The 19335-nt window shown below is 37.4% G+C and overlaps 1 protein-coding gene across 1 annotated transcript in view; it reads left to right on the plus strand.

Moving 5' to 3' along the window:
- LOC128022154 (semaphorin-3F) overlaps positions 1 to 19335 on the plus strand; it is a 60347-nt gene that overhangs the window by 16438 nt on the left and 24574 nt on the right. Inside the window, exons 3-5 of the mRNA XM_052609442.1 lie at positions 14738 to 14898; positions 15595 to 15657; positions 17564 to 17683. Of these exons, the coding sequence (XP_052465402.1) occupies positions 14738 to 14898; positions 15595 to 15657; positions 17564 to 17683 (344 nt within the window). The remainder of the gene's footprint in view (positions 1 to 14737; positions 14899 to 15594; positions 15658 to 17563; positions 17684 to 19335) is intronic.

Here is a 19335-nt window from a genome sequence, read left to right on the forward strand (position 1 = left end):
TAGGATGTCCTGCCTGCCAGTCAAACTTGATTGGGCGTTTCATCTGTCAATCATGCATAACTGGAATGAGCTCTGACAGGTTGGAGGCTTTGTTAGGGTTGAAATGGCTGGTAGGGGAGAAATGGTAAAGAAAAACAGGCTTCTTAGATGGGTTTTAATTTATTGGACTGTCACTCTTTCCCTTCACTGTTTATCTTTCATCCCAAATGTGTGAGACCTGAGCCACAGGGGCTGGAGATTTATGAGTTGGGGATTATAGTCTGGGCCTGATGTCTGACAAGCTCGACTGTGGTTAGATGTTCCTGGAGGTTGAATTCTATGGATTCATATTTTAAACATATAGGTGCAAATAAATAAATAAATAAAAATAGTTTTATGTCCTACATGTTTTCTCTCTGTCCTGTTTTTCATACAGTAACTACTGTACCATTCTACTCCCTTTGCACCTTGGGTGATAAATAAGATCTGCAAGAAACCGCCTGTCCGTGCATGCACTTTAAGAAGGTGGTGTTGACTTATTCTTTTGTTATTAATTGGAAGTGTGAGGTCAACCCAAGGCTACTCCTAATGACTGATACAGAGAATGGATGGTCGGGATTCGGATGATAAAAGGCAGGGAGAGGAAGGTTTACACCACTGCTTGGCACTGGGAAGTTATGAGGCCTGGTTAATCCAGGCAAACCTCTGATGATGGATGAGAGCTCTCTCTTCTCAGCTTCCCTCTCCTGAGAGCAGACCTGTAAGTGCACTTCTGTGAGAGAAATGGGGCTTGTTAGATATCCAGATCTCACTGGTGTGTAAAAAAAGACTCATGTAAGACAAAGAAGTCTGGAAGTGCAGCACAAAGTTTTATCTTTAATGGGATGTTCAGGGGAACATCAAAATCATTTTGGTGTCAAATTTCACGATGAAGAATTATATTTTGCTTACATCTTCCTCTACATTTTGACTAAATTTCTCCTAAATTTCCTCTAAATCCATATGGCCTGCAGCGATTGTGGTTAAACTTAAAGGGGTGGGTGATCCTTTTTTTTTTTTTTTTTTTGCGGATTGTGTTTGTTTAGTCTTTGTTTAAAAAAATTAATTATTTTCACATATTTTACCTTTATTCTACACAGCTGTTTCCGATCTCATAAAACAGTCTGTTGAGCTCCTGGTTCTCTGAAGCTCCTCCCTAAGAAATACGTAGACTGGCTCAGATTGGTTAGCTGGCCAAGTGTGTTCACTAACTGTCTAGTGCACGTTGTCTGGAAATGTCACCTGTACTATTACGTGTTGTTGCATGTTCCTGAGGGAAGGATTTATGTAAACAGCGGGGTTAGTGATGTCACAAACACAGGAAGAAGCTTGTTGTAGTCCCTATCAGCCTTCTTTTGTAGTCCTTAAACGGCAATTTCTTTAAAAGAAAAGATCTCCCTTTGCATTTAACTTTGAGCCTAGCTTTTCAGACATTGTTTATGGTCCAACAGCAACATCACACACTAACTGAAGTAAAAAAAAAAAAAAGTGATTCATAATCAACCACCCCTTTAATGAGGAGGCTTGAAATCCTCAGAAAAACACATGGTACAGTTTGGGCCTTTTGGATTTTTGGAGCATGTACATATTCAAACTTTCCTGGAAAAGAGATGATAAAAAAAAAAATCAGATCAGGATAAAGAGGATTATATTGCTTTCCTATAATTACAGAAATACTTCCTCACAAATAAGAGCATGAGGGTTTTTAATTAATTTTAACATTTCTGCTTCAATATTACTGAATTGTTCAAAAAAAATTTTTTAAGTAATAATGTACTGAAATAAAAAAAAAATTGTGTTTTTATTAAAATACCACCCTCAGCAGACAACAGCAGTTGACTCATGTTTACTGGCCTGTGCAAATCAAGATGATTGCTTTTTGAATTCCATTTCTCTTTAGAAAATCAATAGCAACTGGCAAATCCTCTTTCGTATCAGTCAGCTCATGCGAAAGCCCATTATGCCAACAGCAAACTGTGTCAGCGATGAATTTGGTCAGGTTGAGGGGCCACTAAGGGCATCATAATAAAATTTTAACAATAATGTCTCATAGTAATCCTCTCATATGTCTCTGGTTTTCTTTGGCACAGTGGATTCTGGTTAATGTAGTGTTATCTAGAAATTAAGTTTATCTGCAACGGACAGGGGTGCAAGAGGATGAGGTTTAAGTGTGGGTGTACTATCATTGGATGAGGTTGGACAGCTTGTTACCCTCCCCGTCTACTAGACGCATTGCTATGATAACCCTACGACCTCCCTCCTGCTGGAAGCTAATCGGGATGCTTTGTGTGTGTAAAACACAATGAGAGACTTGCATGGAGTGTGTCGTCGAAAGGATTTATCTGAAGACAGATCTATTTTAGACAAACCTTTTTTCCCACGGCATTAACCTCGGTCGACCAGATTAACCAGAAAGACTGTGGTGGTTAACTAGCATTTTCATCAATGGTCTACTAGCTGGACCAGCATAAACCAACATGGAAATTCATGTGGGTATTTTTTAACTGAGAAAATAGGATGTGTAGTGAAATGTTTCCATGTTGTGGTTGACTAATGGACTCGGCTGGCTGACTTATAAGCAAGCTTAATGTCTGATCATTATGAAAAAAAAAAAAAAGGAAACATGAGCCTCTTAACTGATGGTGTAGCAACATGGTGAATCAACATCAATACAGAGTTTCTGGGCGAGAATGTAAAGTGAGTTCAACAAGTAAATCATGTCATGGACTTGTTTCTTACATATCATTGATCAAACCAGTTTTTAAAAACCTGGAATGACTTTTTAACCACCCAGTTGATTTAAAACAATGGGAAAGTGAATTGTAGGGCTCCATAATGACTTTCTGTAAATGCAATTTGGCTGTTATTTAAACAAAGACAAATGATTCTTTATGTTTTTGTGAATGAATAACCTGGATCGATATGCCGTACAGCTGCTAACTGACATTACATTCACTCAACAGACTTTTATGAGTTTAAAATATTGTTTTATTTAAGTTTATAAATGTTGAATTGCTCATTACTCATTTCACCCTACATAGTGTACATTATGAACTGATGTAACCAGAAAAACGTTTCAAGATGTCAAGCACTTTCTTTCCGACTAATCTTCAAAATGCAGATGAGACTGCACGCTCTTTTCGGAGCTCTTCTTGAGGGTGGAGCCTACAGCAACACATCATTTCTTATACGCAGAAGTATTTGTTCAACATTGTGTCTTGAAGTTGGCAAGGTTCGGGTTGTAAATCATCTGACAGTTACCTTCCATGCCAGGTCTGATTGCATGGTTACCTCATTCGCCTGCAGTACTGTAAACTATTCATAGGCTGAATTTTTCCATACCTCTAAGTTAAATGGTTCTTTTTTGTCATCGTTTTTTTCAGGCTCTGCTCTGTTCTCCCACAAAAAGAGTGTTTAATAAAGGCTTGCTGATTATAATTGGGTTTTGGAGTTGAAAGCTGTCTTCTTCTCATGAGTGAGAATCTTGGCCTTTCTTTTCTTTTCTTTTTTTTTTTTTTGGGCTACTGTCACGGTCATGTTGATAATCTCTCTCTCTCTCTTAATTAATGGTCAACAGGGAGTCACTAAATCATCTGAAACCCTTTAACCCTAGATCTCAGTCTCCTCTTATTACTATCTGCTTAATCTTGCCCAGCTTCCTTCTTTTTCAGTCTCTAAAGTCTCTTTCCAATGTGGACAAAATACTTGCATGTTTCCTGGTGTCAGAATGTAAATTTAAATTTAAATGTATGCATTTAACAGACGCTTTTATCCAAAGCAAATTACAGTGCATTCAAGCTATCAATTTTTACATTTCCTGTGTTCCCGGGAATCAAACCTCCAACCTTGCGCTTAATAACGCAGTGCTCTACCAATTGAGCTACAGGAACTAATAAACAAAATAGTATCAACATTAGATAATTTATAAGAAAATTTGCCCTAAATGCATTAGAATTAATGAATAAGAAAGACTGCTAAAGGTATGTGAAACTAAAGGTACTAATTTGGAAGGGATTAAAAAGGAATGTGTGCAATAATATGCAAATATAAAGGATCTTTCCCAAGCATCCCTAACTCTGTCCAGTTGTTACTTGGTGACATGCACTTCCCAAATGAATAAATTAAGCATTGTCTGTCATTATTTAATTCATTAAATTTTATAAAGACTAATTTTGTATTTTCTTGTCTTTTAATTTATTTTATGTTATAGAAACGAGTGATTATAGAGTGTAGAGCAACAGTATAGAGTGTTTAGCTTTCCAACATCCATTCACTCTTTATTGTATGGAAAGAAACATTGTATCTTATTTTTATGATTTATAACATGTTACTTGTTTTTATGTCATGAAGAAAAACATTGATGATATTAGGGTGAATAAAGAAAAATTTAAATTTTAGGTGAAATATGTGAAAAAGCGTGACTGTAAAGAGACCTATACCATAAATGTAGCAAGTTAAATCAGGCAGTTCTTAGACTACTTGAGCTCGTCATTTTACAGGCTCATCATCAGACAGACAACACCTGTCCATCCTTGAGGTCCCTGATATGGTGATTGAAGCTGTCCTGAAAGGGTTAACCAGCTGGCATTTTATTCCCATGAGAGAGTGCGTTTGGGGTGCCGGGTGAACGTATGGCACACAAAACCACAATGCTGTTTGTCTGCAGCTAATCGCCTCCCTCTCAGATGAGTGCTTGCATAAACGTAGAGGAAAAGCGACTGGGCGAAAGAGATGAACGTGTTGACTCAATCCTAATCCCGCTTCCTTCCTGTCTGGCTTGGAAAATGCAACATATGCAGCCCAGATTGCACCCAAAGCATCTGCCAAATGTAACACCAATGATGGCTTTCTCTCATGCACTGGCTCTTATAGGTCTTATAGAACGAATGGTGTGAAAAGAGTCACTTCTATATGTAATCTTTTCCATTTACAAAAGCAACAGTCATACAGACTCTTCAGGTCCCATAGGCTGGAGTGACAAGCACTGAGACAGCGCTATAGAGACCCCGCAGCGGGCGGTAAACCTATGGATAGGGTTCCTTCACAATGGTTTCTGTCACTTTTGGCATTCCATTTCGTCTGTCTCAGAGGAAACGGGGGAACAATTCCACGGCCACCTCTGCCGTGCTGTGACCCCTTGACCTCTACTGTGATGGCCCACCATTCTGACTCTCTCACCAGGGTGTATGTAGGACATTTCCCATCACCTCCAGGGACACCAGAGATCACCTTCCTGGATGTCCGTGACTGTAAATTAGCCGTCAGCATGTCACAGGATACAGGCAGGAAGTCTCGCGGAAAACCTGCTAGTCTCAGACGTTCCGTGCTTTGAAAATCTTTCAGTGTCGCTGACGAAGTGCTTCTCCACCGTTCCCATTTCCCGAGGCTGTTTTTAGAGCGTGTGTTTTTAAGGAGGGCATTGTTTTCATTTTAAGGATGATGTAGCAATTCTGCCTGAGGCGTCATTTCGGGAGACTGTTTTAGTACTGGACTACGGTGCAGACATCTGTTCTTCCCATAAGTGCAAAACCTCCCTAGACTTTCACATCACATCACATTCAAAACTATATTAGTATGTCACATTGGACACCTGAATGGAAAAAGTACGTAGAATGAAATCAACCCTTTTCTCACATTTTTGTTTTGAGAGCTTATTGAGGCTCAACCCTCTCAGCGCGGTCTTCAAAACTCTGATTTTTAATAATAACAAGCAATGAAGTGGAACATTTACGCTGAATTTGAACTTCCTTCTGGTCCAGGCCAAGTCAAACATCTTCATACTCATACGATGAAAGTGTATATGGGTTTTGGCAGTGTGTAAATGAAATAAGGGTGGCCTGTAGTCTCAGAAGACCACAAAAGTCCACCGAACTGCTATGTTCATTATGATTTGTTTCTGAGCAAGTCCAATTGCAGCCTCAATCTCAAATTGTCGTCGGTTAGGAATATTATTTTCTGAACTAATAGGTACCGATGTAAAACAGCTGCTGAATTTGAAATAATGTATATTCTGTAAAAACTGAGCAAGTATGGCTTTGCTCTTTTAAAAATACACTGCTGTTAAAATGTATTTAGTTTTTCCTTTTAATGTATTTCAAAGAGGTCTCTAATGTTCACTAAGGCTGCATTTATTTGATCCAAAATACATTTAAAACTGTAATATTTTGAAATATCATTGCGATTTTAAAATTACTCTTTTCTATTTTAATATATTTTAAACATTATTTATTTGATGGCAAAGCTGAATTTTCAGCATCATTACTCAAATTTTCAGGGTCACATGATCTTTCAGAAATCTTTTCAGTATTAATTGTGAATAAATACTGACTGCAATGATATGGAAGTTTCAAATTTATTTCAAAATTGTATTTAGAATACAACATAGGTGACATAGCAAATGTATAAACTGAGAAAATGTAACATTTTAAGGGAAAAATAAGTTGACTTTAAATTTCATAGCATCAACACATCTTAAAAAAGTTGGGACATGGCCATGTTTACCACTGTGTGGCATCCTCTCTTCTTTTTATAACAGTCTGCAAACGTCTGGGAACTGAGAAGACAAGTTGCTCAAGTTCTGGAATAGGAACGTTGTCCCATTCTTGTCTAATACAGGCTTCTAGTTACTCAACTGTCTTAGGTCTTCTTTGTCGCATCTTTCTCTTTATGATGCACCAAATGTTTTCTATGGGAGAAACATCTGGACTGCAGGCTGGCCATTTCAGTACCCGGATCCTTGACTCTTACGCACAGAGATTGTTCCAGATTCTCTGAATCTTTGAATGATATTATGCACTGTAGATGACGATAACTCTTTGCAGGTTTTCTCTGAGAAACTCCTTTCTGATTTTGCTTCACTATTTTTGCCGCAGCATTAGGGGAATTGGTGATCCTCTGCTCATCTTGACTTCTGAGAGACACTGCCACTCTGAGAGGCTCTTTTTATACCCATTCATGTTGCAAATTGACCTAATAATTTGCAAATTGGTCCTCCAGCTGTTCCTTATATATACATATGTATATGTAATTTTTCCGGCTTCTTATTGTTACTTGTCCCAACTTTTTTGGAATGTGTAGCTCTCATGAAATCCAAAATGAGCCAATATTTGCCATGACATTTCAAAATGTCTCACTTTCAACATTTGATATGTTATCTATATTATATTGTGAATAAAATATAAGTTTATAAGATTTGTAAATTATTCAATTCCTTTTTTACTCACAATTTGTACAGTGTCACAACTTTTTTTGAATCGGGTTTGTAAATAAAATCTTACTGACCCCCAAACTTATGAACAATATTGTGTATTTTCCATTTTTCTATTTCATTTTGAGCTTGTAAACCTCATTGATATTCCTTGCGGTAATTGCACTTAGTTTCTGCAATCCCTGCTTCCTGATTCTGCTCAGGTCGAGGCCAGCGGCCCTGACCCTGGGGCTAATCCTGGATTAATCTGGAGCTCAAGCAGTCTTTACTGATGCCTCACTGCTTCTAAGTCCCGGCGCTGTGGGCCTGATGTATTTACATTGGCGGGAATGAGTATTTCTGTATGACTGAGAAAGACAGGAGAGTCCTGCCAGAAACAGCTGTTCAGTTTCTTTCTGATTCACCTTTCTCAGATTCACTCTTCTCAGTATTGTCATTCATAAAGGCAATCTCTTTCTAGCATACACCTGATCCCCGGCCAGCCGAGACCAGCCACACTCCTGAGGTCAGGGCGCATGAGGGCAACGTGTGTGAGAGGCAGATGCTCCAGATTGATCGCTGTTAAAAGAAGGCTTGTTAATAAAACATGTCTGTGGTGATAGAGAGCTGTGTTTTCACAGATGTTTCTAATTCAAAGCAAGCTGTGTCTCTTCTTAACAGATGCCGTGCACTGAGAGAGAAACCTATCTGTGGTATATTGAGTCGCTATTAGACCTTCATAAACTATTTTCCATAGTCAATTTTCTCTTTCGGGTCAAGTACAGTGCAACATTTTGAAGAACTCTGGTGGAGTTCTTTAGGACGGTTTCATTGAAATCTGTCGGGTATTACCAGTATTATTTTAGTATTATTGAGATATTATTAAAATGTTTAAATGTTAAAATGTTTATTTCTGTGAGACAGATAGGTGCCTTTTTATTGTCTTGTACACACATGATGATGGATGCAAACATTTTTAAATGATCTTGAAACAGAACTGATGTGGCACACACAGCTGTAGGTGTATTCTGTGGGTCGAAAGACATCTGCTGATGTAGTTTATTAGACTTGCTTGTTCCAGATGAAATAACCAGCGAAGAAACCGAGTGTACCTGAAAACACCTCAAAACATATGGGCAAAAGAATTGCACGCCTTCTAAATGCTGCAGATATATAAGGTTACACAGATGTAAATTGGGGTGCATGGTATGATATTTGGCTATATAACCTCTATAACCTATTTATTTATCTTTAATGCTTTTTACAATATATATGTGTGTGTGTGTATATATGTATATGTATATGTATATGTATATATATATATATATATATATATATATATATATATATATAATGTATGTATGTATAAGGGACAATGTATAAACTAGAACTTTAAAATGTTTCATTCCACTCTTGTTGTGTTCTATAATGGTCTTTCTGTTGCTCTTATCTGTGATTAAAACAGGTCCAAACTAAACAGCAAGAATATGCTAGACCTGCTTTCCAGTAGTTATAGAAACATTCCTTCACCGTTGTATCATCTTTTGAACCTGGAGGCCAACAAAAACTGTGTGTGTGTGTGAGAGAGAGAGAGAGAGAGAGAGAGAAAGGCTGAGAAACAAGTGTGAATTAATTTTTGACACAGAATAATGTTGCTCTTAAGGTAAGACTTTTAACAGCGTAAGTCATAGCTCTAGGGTTAATGAAACTGTACTGTGAGCTGATAAAGACCACACTTACCTCATATACAACCAGGCTTCCAGAACTTTAGGTATGAATCAGGTGCAACATCCGGCTGGAACATATTAAGGATAAATACATCTTTCCCCCTCTCTGCTCTCTGTGAGCTCTTATCTGAGTCTTACAGGAAATCAGCATGTGTGAGAACAATAACACAAGTGCACTGCGGCATGCAGTGGGCTGGACTGCTGCCATCTCTGTGTGTGTGTGTGTGATGCTCGGCCCACTTTGCCACACGCAGGAACAAGACAACACAAGGCAAGCTGTTCAACATGAATGGGCAACGATGAGGGTCACATGACGATACAGTATGCAAAATTTGAAGGCCTTAAAGGTATAGTCTGACCAAAAAAAGAAAATTCTGCCATCATTTACTTATTTTATTCCAAACTTGTATGGCTGACTTTCTGACTTTCATCTGTGGAACGCAAAATAAGATATTACGAAGAATGTTAAAAACCAAACAGTTTTGGTTCCCATGAACAAAATAATCAAAATTATAATGGAAGTCAATAGAAACCAGTTTGGCACTCATGTTACACAATTTAAGAAGACATACATATAGCAGGTGTTTGGCGGCTGTCAAGCTTTAGCATGGAAAGCACTAGTTCACACCATTAATTCCAGTGCAAAGTGACATTTTGGACAAGGCAAAGGCATTATAAAAAAAAGAAGAAAAAAAAGAATGTGTTAAAACTTGCAAACTTTAATGGCTGCTAAGCAAGACTCTTAAACATTGCTTTCTACTCAATGAGCCAGTCTCATTAAAACAGTAACATTATTGCCAGACTTCTTGGTAATTTTTTTTTACTAATGTAACTGTTAGTTTTGGCTAACTTTCTGGTATTGCAATGGACAAGCTCACCCAAATACCACTTTAATTATTTTTATACAGACTTCAAAGTTGCTTATAGTTCAGTTAATTCTATATCTTGTCCTAGAAGATGATGTTGTCATTCTTTTGATGATGTGTATATAAGTAGGTGGAAACTTTTTTTTCTGTGTGTCACATGCTCCTCAAACTGTAATTATCACTTCATGTGTCTAGAGAATGTCACTTCTGCTTGTGCGTGAGAGCAAGTGAGCCAGTACACAGTCGTGTTGCGTACGTTGTAAAGAGCAATGATTTGGGTTCTGGCTTCGTCCGCAGACCACCTGCATACATGGTGTCATGCTAATCCCAAACCGCCCTCATGTCTCTCTTCCTCCTTTTGCTGCTATCCTCTCCTTGGGGGCAGACTGAATTTGCTACAGGCCTTTGCTCTGCAGCGTTTGGCAGTGGTTCTTTAATTTAACCAAATTTGAAACTGGAGAAATCTGCCACAAGATGGACTGTCAGTTCTTGTTGTGTATAAAGACAATAGCAGAGCTAGCAATCTGGACTCACAAGTAGTCTTGTTGTTGAATGATTGTTATTATTAGATCAAATGCTTCCACTCACATTTTAGATGTCCAGGAAAGTCAAAATGAAATCTTGTTTATTTGAGACACATGGATTGATTGACTCCACTTTTTTTCTCTCTCTCTTTTGTTTTACTAAGGAATAGTTTTTATATTTATTTATTTATACTTACAATACTTTTTGTTTACCATAATCTTTTTTTTTTTAAACTTTTTTTGCAATTTATTATTATTATTGATTAAAGTATAGGTAACCATAATCTTTATTTATTTTCACAATTTGTTTATCTAACCTATTTTGCAAATTATTATATTATATTAGTAATATTAGTAGTCGTTTTTGTTGTAGTATTCATAATAATAATAATAATAATAATAATAATAATAATAATAATAACAATAATGATAAAAGTAGTTTTATTTTTACTTTTACCATTTTTGCCTCCAAATACAGATATTATGCTGGAAATAATGATGTTAAATATGTGTAAATAGGTGTATATCAAAACATTTGAACTTTGCAATACTGCATAGTGTATATAGGAAAAAATAATTCACAAATACTCCTATAAAAAATTTATGAAAAATAAATGAAGACATTTTGGGTAAAGTTTGTATTCTGAGATGAGTGTTTCCCAAGCTAGAAATGTCCTACAGTGGCATCAACAAAAAGGTTGTGACCTTTCATAATATCTGCTCTCGCAGCCAAAATCAAGCACACTTGGCAGCACAAATTGAACAGCTGACCGTTAGATAAAGGAATGAGTCATTTATGTTTTAATGCTATTCACCAGCTGTTTTGTCTTTCTAAAACAGAAAAAAAATGCTTTTAATCTTTGAGTATGTGAACTTTGGATGTCTCTCAGCAATGGAGAGTGTGTTGGTAAAGCAGTTTTCTTCATGGAGGATGAAGTTTAGACATTGTTAGGACACTATTGTATATAGTTTTTCACTTTTTGAATGTCAAGCTCACTACTAAAAGCAGCTAATCCAGATAGTACAGGCAATCTTGGAAGCCCCCTATCCAGTACAGTGACCACTGCATGGGGCTGCAAACTGAACCATATCAGCGTTAAATGCAACTAATGCTACATCTTAGGCTAAGTGACTTTATCCAGCAGCTTATGATTGTAATGCTATGGGAACATGTACTTTTGTGGGTTTTGGAGCAGAATTGGCCCAGCATGCATGCTCTTCAATTGTTTCTGGCCAGCAACTGGAAAAGCCAGTCAGGAAGAAAGAGGTCATTGCTGGAAATCTTGGTACCATCATGCAGATCAAGAATGGATTAGAGCTGATCTCCCATATCCACACCCGAAACTCCCACCAGGTCACGTTACCTACCTTAGGGTTTTCAAGAGCATACGGTGTGAAGGAAGCAAGAAGGTTTTCAGTTGATTGGAGAAACTTAGAGTGAACAAGACCATGTGAGAAGGTAGAAGAAGAGAAGGAGCTGAACATCGCAGCTGTATTTAGCAATGGATATCCCTCAGGCTCTTCCTGCTACACTGCTCATGTAAAGAGCAAAGTGGGCATGTATCCATGAGAGTGGGAATTGTAAAAAAAAAGGCTAAAAAGTGCAAGTACGGTTCATGTTACTTACTCGTTAACAACACCAAGTTCTAGTTTTCCTCCGACAAGCCATTTCATGCTACAGAGGTGAAGCAGAGAGGGGCCATTATCAAGACAAAGTCTCTAGTGTGTGCAAAACAGACCCCCCAGTAGTCAGCTACTAAGGCTCCACAAGGTAATGGTGTTCCTAAAGGGTTTATCTGGCACCACTTGACTGGGTTTTCACAGGTCTTTCACCTAAAGGTTGAAAATGGATCTATCAAAGAATGCTGAGGTTTTGGTAGACGATGGCCTTGTAGAGCTTATTAAGACCAGTTATGTGGTTTTTCTTGCAATATTTCAGCACCTCTAATGTTTTATTAGTCCTATATGTCTTTAAGTTAATCCAAATGAGACACCAGAAGGTACAGTAGTAGCTAAGTTTCAATACTTAGGCTGTACTTTTGGATGCAGCTGTAATGTGTTGCCTAGTAAGCTCTGTGAAGAAAAAAGTGTATATATTTAAGATGCGGTTTGAGTTGGATGGATTTATTGAATATAAATATATCTAATTCGGATATTGAAACAAAAAAAAACATAAAGGTATTGAATCAAATTACAGATTTCTTAGTTTCTTAGCCAATATGCGTGTGGGCTATGTGCATTTTCCACTTGTCAGAGGATCATATTGTTGGCATTGCGTCTTGTCACTGTCTTTTATTGCTTCTAGGTAGACTTTAGTCTTATATTATCTAAAGGAAGTTCTTGTGTCCGGATGGATCCTGGATAGATGTGAAGCTGTTGGTACTGGAGTAGAGTGTTCTTTAGACAGTTCGTCTTGTTTCCACAGGTGGCCCTCTGTCTTGCTAGAGAGAAAGAGAGGGAATCAGAGACAGTTTGGGGCATTGAAAGTCAGCGGAGAGAATGAGAGAAGAGGGAGATAAGGGTAACATTTAGTTTTTGGCATGCACAGTCTCTGCACTGTATTTACTCTGGTTTCATCAGGTCCAACCATATGCCAAGCCTTAGAGCTGAAGTGAGCTTTGTGAATTCAGAGAGACAGTGCATACTTGAATTCCTACAATAGTAAACTTCCATTTCCCCTCCCAGTAGAGCATTCCAGATTTTAAACACTGGTGTTTTCTTTGAGAGCTTCAGGTGCTAGTTTGCTGCATGGCTTGGCAAAAATCATTGAATACACGTGGTGAATGTTCTGTCGGAGTGTTATACAGTATTTAGGTTATGTGGTGGACAGAATGGCTGTACTGTCTTGCTCCCTGATTTATTAGAGCTGATCTTCCCTAAGTATTAACATTTAATGTTGCTCTATTTATGCAACAAACATGAATGATATTGTGTGGATATTTGAGGAGAAGTGTGCTATGACTTTGCTAACAATCTAGCCAGCACTCCCATCCCAGCATTATGGTGCCAGCTTTAGAACGGGCATGTGCTAAATGTGAGTGATGTACTGTGCTGCGGGATTGAGCTCATGGTCTTATGTGTGAAAGCTTCCCCTGGGTCTTGAGTGGAAGCACACACTGATGTGAGTGTGGTCTGACCCAGCAGATGGTCAGTCAGAAGGGCTGCTAAAACAAACAGATGTTTAGGAGATGCTGACAGACGTGCTGAGAGGAGATGGAACTACTATGTGGAGTCTACCTTTTTTTTTTTGCTTTCACTTTATTTCACTCTTTCTCTTGGTTTCTTTTGCTTGCTCTTCTAATCTTGATTTCTTTTTTCTTTTTTCCTCCTTCATTCAGTTTTTGCTAGTTCTTTGGCTCAGGCTTTTTCTTTCACTCTTTTTTTCTTGTTCCTCTTATTTTTACTTCTCTTTTGCTCTTGTATTTTTTTTCTCTTTTTCTTTTTTCTTTTTATTTCTTTCTGTTTCACTCTTAGACTCCTCTGCTCTTCGTTTCTTTTTCTTTTCACTTGTCCTTTCTTTTACTTATTTCTTTTCCTCTGGCTGTCTATCCACACACATTCTAAATGATGGATTCATGGTTGTGCCTTGAGCTGAAACACAAATAATCTCACAGACGGAGACTCACACACACCGCTGTGACTGCTGTCAATCAAAGCCCTGATTCATCGTTAGATTTGTTCTGATACTAAGATTAGAAATAATTTTTAATCGTTATCTCTAATGGGTGATTCCTGACTTTTTGATTGACATACGCTCTGAATAGATGTGTGTTTGTGTGGGTGTGTGTGTGTGTGTATGTGTGTGTGTGTTCCTTGTCCTCCGTGACCTGTGTGCAACACCAGGTTAACTGATGTCTGTTGAGTATACGTGTAGTTTTACGCCCTCCATAACTGTTCACATCCTAAAATTATGTTTATACAAAAATGTTAATATAGTATCTTTTTATATGATTTTCTAGATTTTCAACTCCAAAAAGGAATCCCAGCACATATATTTTGTTTAATTTATTGATAACTTCCTTTTGCTTTGGAAACACAGTGAAGTGTTTCTTCCCCCCCAGATCTCACTATGTTTGTGTGTCTCTAAGATAAGATTGGAAATATCTGAAGACATGATTAAAGATTCGATTGCCATGTTTTGAGCCTGCGATAACAAACTCTCTTTTACCTCATATGGTGAAAAGGATTGATTATACTTTGTTGTGAACTGTGGCCAAAACTATTATGTTATTGTCAAGCTGCCATGTTTTTATGAGATGTATTTCAGGAATTATGGAAATGGAATGAAACTGGGAGTGGAAACGCTCTTTCTCTCTGTGTAAATCTTACTAAAACAAACAATGTCATGGCAATAAATGGCTTGTCTGTTTTTTGTTGATTGACCTGAATTCTCATTCTCGCTCTCTCTTTCTGCAGATCTGAGGTCTACTGGTACAGCCCATCACTTCTCTTTCCTGTTGAACACATCAGACTATCGCATCCTGCGCATGGATGAGGATCACGACCGCATGTATGTGGGCACCAAAGACTATATCCTTTCTTTGGACCTCCATGACATCAACCGAGAACCCCTCATAGTAAGAACCAACACAAACCCACTCCAACTGCCTCCCACTAACACAGATAGATAGATAGATAGATAGATAGATAGATAGATAGATAGATAGATAGATAGATAGATAGATAGATAGATAGATAGATAGACAGACAGGGATATATATATATTATAATTTATTGATTCAGCTTTGTATTTTAATTGTTTTTTTATTTTATTTATTTATTTTAAGTTGTATGCTTTTATTTTACAGCTTTTGTTTTTATTAATTTGATTTATTCTTTTTTTTAAATATATTTTTATTAGTTTTTTTAATGTATCCTTTAATATTTGTATTTATTTATTTAAGTTGTTTTATTTATTATTCACAGTTTTATTAATTACTTTATTTATTTAAAGAATATTTTGGATTCAGTTTCTGGACAAACACAAGCCATAAACTAAATCACAGCAGGCTCCAAGGGTCATTCCTCTATCACTGTTATTTTTACTGATTAGCTCACAGCAATTCAGGAAACTGACTATTAAATTCTATAAAACTAAAGGCTGGATATGTGGGGAACCCCAGGGCCTTGTAAAAATTCAGGGTGAACATTCCCTGGCAAGTCCAGCTCATTACGGTGAAAGGTTGTTGAGTTAAAGTGGATCATTTCTGAGATAGTGTGTCATTGTTGTGACAAATGGGATTGACCTTTCTCTCTGATACTCTCTCTTTCAGATACACTGGCCTGTTTCTCCACAAAGGAAAACGGAGTGTGTTTTAAGTGGCAAAGACACAAACGTGAGGCTGTCTTTCAATTTCTTTGCTTCCACTCCACTCACATATGCTCTAATCTGGAAGGCCGCGATAAACACAGAATAGAACTCTTGGATAACTGCTCAGCTCTTCAAATGAGTGTAATAATTCCTCCAAGAATTATTCAAGACAGTGTTATAACAACATACACAACCAGTTTTTCAGTTTACAGTTGGTCCACATTTGCTCACAAGATATGTTTGTTTAGACATCTTAACTCATCTGGATATCTCCGGCCAGCTCTCACTTGTGAAACACTATGGCTATGTGACATCTGTTTGTGGTTTGGATTTTAAGCTGTAAATGTCATTACAAATACACAACATATGCAAAGTCGTTTGGTCAGGGTCTATAGCCCCCTTAAACTCAACAAAAAATAGTTGCCGATATAAATTAAGTGAAAGTGAGATATTCGAGTTTAGGAGTAGTGCTGAGGTCAAATATATGTGTTGCAAACCTCAGCCTTCCAGGTCAGACACCACACACAAAAACATACAGTATGCACTCATATATATTTAGAGAAGGAAAACAGATGCTAGATTCAGCATGCAATGAACTCCAACCGGTCAAATTCCTAGATTCGTGGACATATGGAATTGGAAAAGCGGTTTAGTGGTCTGGTAAAGAAACTGTGTGCATCACCTGATCATCTGCACATCAGCGGGGTGCATTTCATTGGGGGTTTTTTGTTGTGCACTGGTATGGAACTTAGTGTCAGTTTGGTGGCGGGATGTGATGGGTTTCAACAACAGTTTAGGAATGATTAATAATGTTGAATGCACTTGCTGTGAAATTAATCCACATGTAGCTCTTCTGATTTCTGAATCTTTTGAACTCTTGAATGTAAGGTTGCTGAAATGCTTGCCAGTACAGAGTTTAAAAACCTTGGAAATACTTGGATCGTTATAATATAGTTATAATAATTGGATACCATCAAGAAATTGATCATTTTATTCAGCAAGGATTCATAAAATTTGTCAAAAGTGACAGTAAATACATTCATAATATTACAAAATCTTTCTATTTCAAATAAATTCAACCTTGTTTCTATTCATCAAAGAAATCTTTGGAAAAAATGGTTCACGGTTTATACATACAGTAAATATGGAGCAGCACAACTGTTTTCAACATTGATTACAAAAAGAAATGCTTCGTATTAGAAATGTTTCAAATCAGCATATTAGAATGATTTCTGAAGGATCATGTGACACTGAGACTAGAATAATAATGCTGAAAATTCAGCTTTGGATCACAGGAATGAATTACATTTGAAAATATATTCATATAGAAAATAGTTATTTTAAATAGTAATAGTATTTTACAATATTACTGTTTTTACTGTACTTTTAATCAAATAAATGCAGCCTTTGTGAGCATAAGAGACTTATTAAAAATAAAGTTTAAAAAATCCTAGAATTTTAAAAGGCTGTGTGCATCAAAGCAAAACTAATAGGGCAACTGTGTCATTATGAGTATTATTATAAACTGTCATATTGCACTGTCTTCTACAGCCAACTTTGAGGTCAAATACAGTGAAAGTGGAGCAATACAGTTTAAGTTTGAGATGATATAAAATGCTTATATATTTATAGCTAGCTACCCGTATACTTGACAGTTCTTGTATTTGGACAAACAATCCCTAAATTCTGCCGTCAAATGTTTTGGTCTGCTTTCCCAGAACTGAAGGACTAATTTTCACACGTTTATATCTGCCTGAAGTTTATTTTCTTATTGTTTAGCAGTAGCATATAATGCTAACAAAACCCAAAAGCTAACAGACATGAACTAAAAAAACTTCAGTTTTATTTTTAATGTCTTGTCTAATGGCTATTTTGTTCAGCCTGTCACAGACATGTGTGAAAATAATTACCGTGATTGTTTCCTTTCTCAGGGCGAGTGCGGTAATTTCATCCGTCTGATTGAGCCTTGGAACAGGACGCACTTGTACGTGTGCGGGACAGGCGCCTACAACCCAGTGTGCACTTATGTCAACAGAGGACGCAAGCCTATGGTAACTACCTTTTCTGAGAGTGGGGTAACAGGGCATGAATGATGTGTCTTAACAATAGCGGGTACACCTGGATACCTGTGAGGCACAGGTGTTCTTACTGTATTTATAGATATTCCTTTTCCAGAATTCTCAACAAATCTATCCATTACCGACTCTTACAGTTCATCAAGTGTGATTTCTCACTCACCGTCCCCCTGTGTCACCTCCTCCCCCATTAAAATCCCTCCAGGTGTTGGCTGGCGTTCACCCTCACAGCTGCCTTCCCCAGCGCACTATAACTCTCTCTCCTGTTTAGTCTTACTCTTTAACCGAGGAGCTTGAGTTTCTTCACTCGAGCCAGGCATCACTCTGTGGACCCTCTTTGCCTTATTAGGACCCTTGCTTGTGCAGCTAGCACTTTTGCAGCTTTAAATACAATGCTTGTTCTCTAATGGCGGTCCAGGGAATTTTAAAGTGGAATTAACAGAAGTCAGAAGTTGGGAATCCATTTACTTTATTTTCTTAACACACGCACACACCTATGCCAATATTACAGTTACTTTAATTGGTTTTGCATTTCTTAATGGTTCACCCAACAGTGAAGTTCAGCCAACAATGAAAAACATTTTCGGAACTTAATGCATTGAATGTTATTCAAAAAGTCACATGGGTTTGGAATAACATGAGGGTGAATAAAAAAACGACAATTATTCCTGTAGTTTCTTAGTTTTTAGTCTGAGATGTGTATCATGTAGGTTGTTAACTCCCATTGTAGTGTCTCAGTATGGTACTGGTGGTCTGTAGCCCTCCATAATAATGAATTGCCTCAACTTTTCTCAGCAATGTTTAACTGGCACACATCTTTTAATGCCCTCAGTGGTCGAATGTTGGTATAAGAGCTGAGAGGTGATATCATACCCCTCACACCCTGCTCTTTCTAGACAGGAAACCTGGGTCACAGACTGCGTCCACAAAGTCCTCCAGTCAGGCAAACATCTCCACGTCTGTCCCAATGAGCACAACACACATCATGTCTAACACATACAGGCGCACATTAATCCAAAGGCATCCAGATGTGGCCAACTGCAAGGACATTAACTTAAGCTGTGCAACCAATCACGATCAAACCATCCAATAGCAGCACGCTATGATAAGACCACAGTCCCAGACAAGTTTTGCTTTACACTTCAAAATATCTTTAGTGCTTAATATCGTTCATACACAAACTCTCTTCCGAAACCTAGTAAGCAAGCTTGATGTCCCTGCTGAAAAAGAGTGCACAGTAAACCAGGTGGCTAGTTAGTCTGTTTTGATGGTTTTAGAGTCTTCTTCACCTTCTACCAATGCAACTTCCTAAATGAAGTGGCGATGAACAAGCACAATGCAGAAAGCGGGGCATACAATTACATGGTACACAAAATACTTAATGTTTATTGATTATGTTAATGATTTATTCATATATTCATGGACCATTTTGCACTATTGAAATTATTATATTTAAAAATAACAGTAAATAGAAAACGTAAATGTAAATGGATAGAATGGAAGAATACAAAGAGACAAATCGAAGCAATTGTCATATTAATAAAATCAGCTCCATCGATTATAACTTTTAAGTCTTATTTAAAAACGTATTTGTTTTCTTTAGCTTTTGAATAAGGTATGTTTGTTTT

Source organism: Carassius gibelio, chromosome A11 (genome assembly GCF_023724105.1).
Source record: "Carassius gibelio isolate Cgi1373 ecotype wild population from Czech Republic chromosome A11, carGib1.2-hapl.c, whole genome shotgun sequence".
Taxonomy (NCBI): Eukaryota; Metazoa; Chordata; class Actinopteri; order Cypriniformes; family Cyprinidae; genus Carassius; species Carassius gibelio.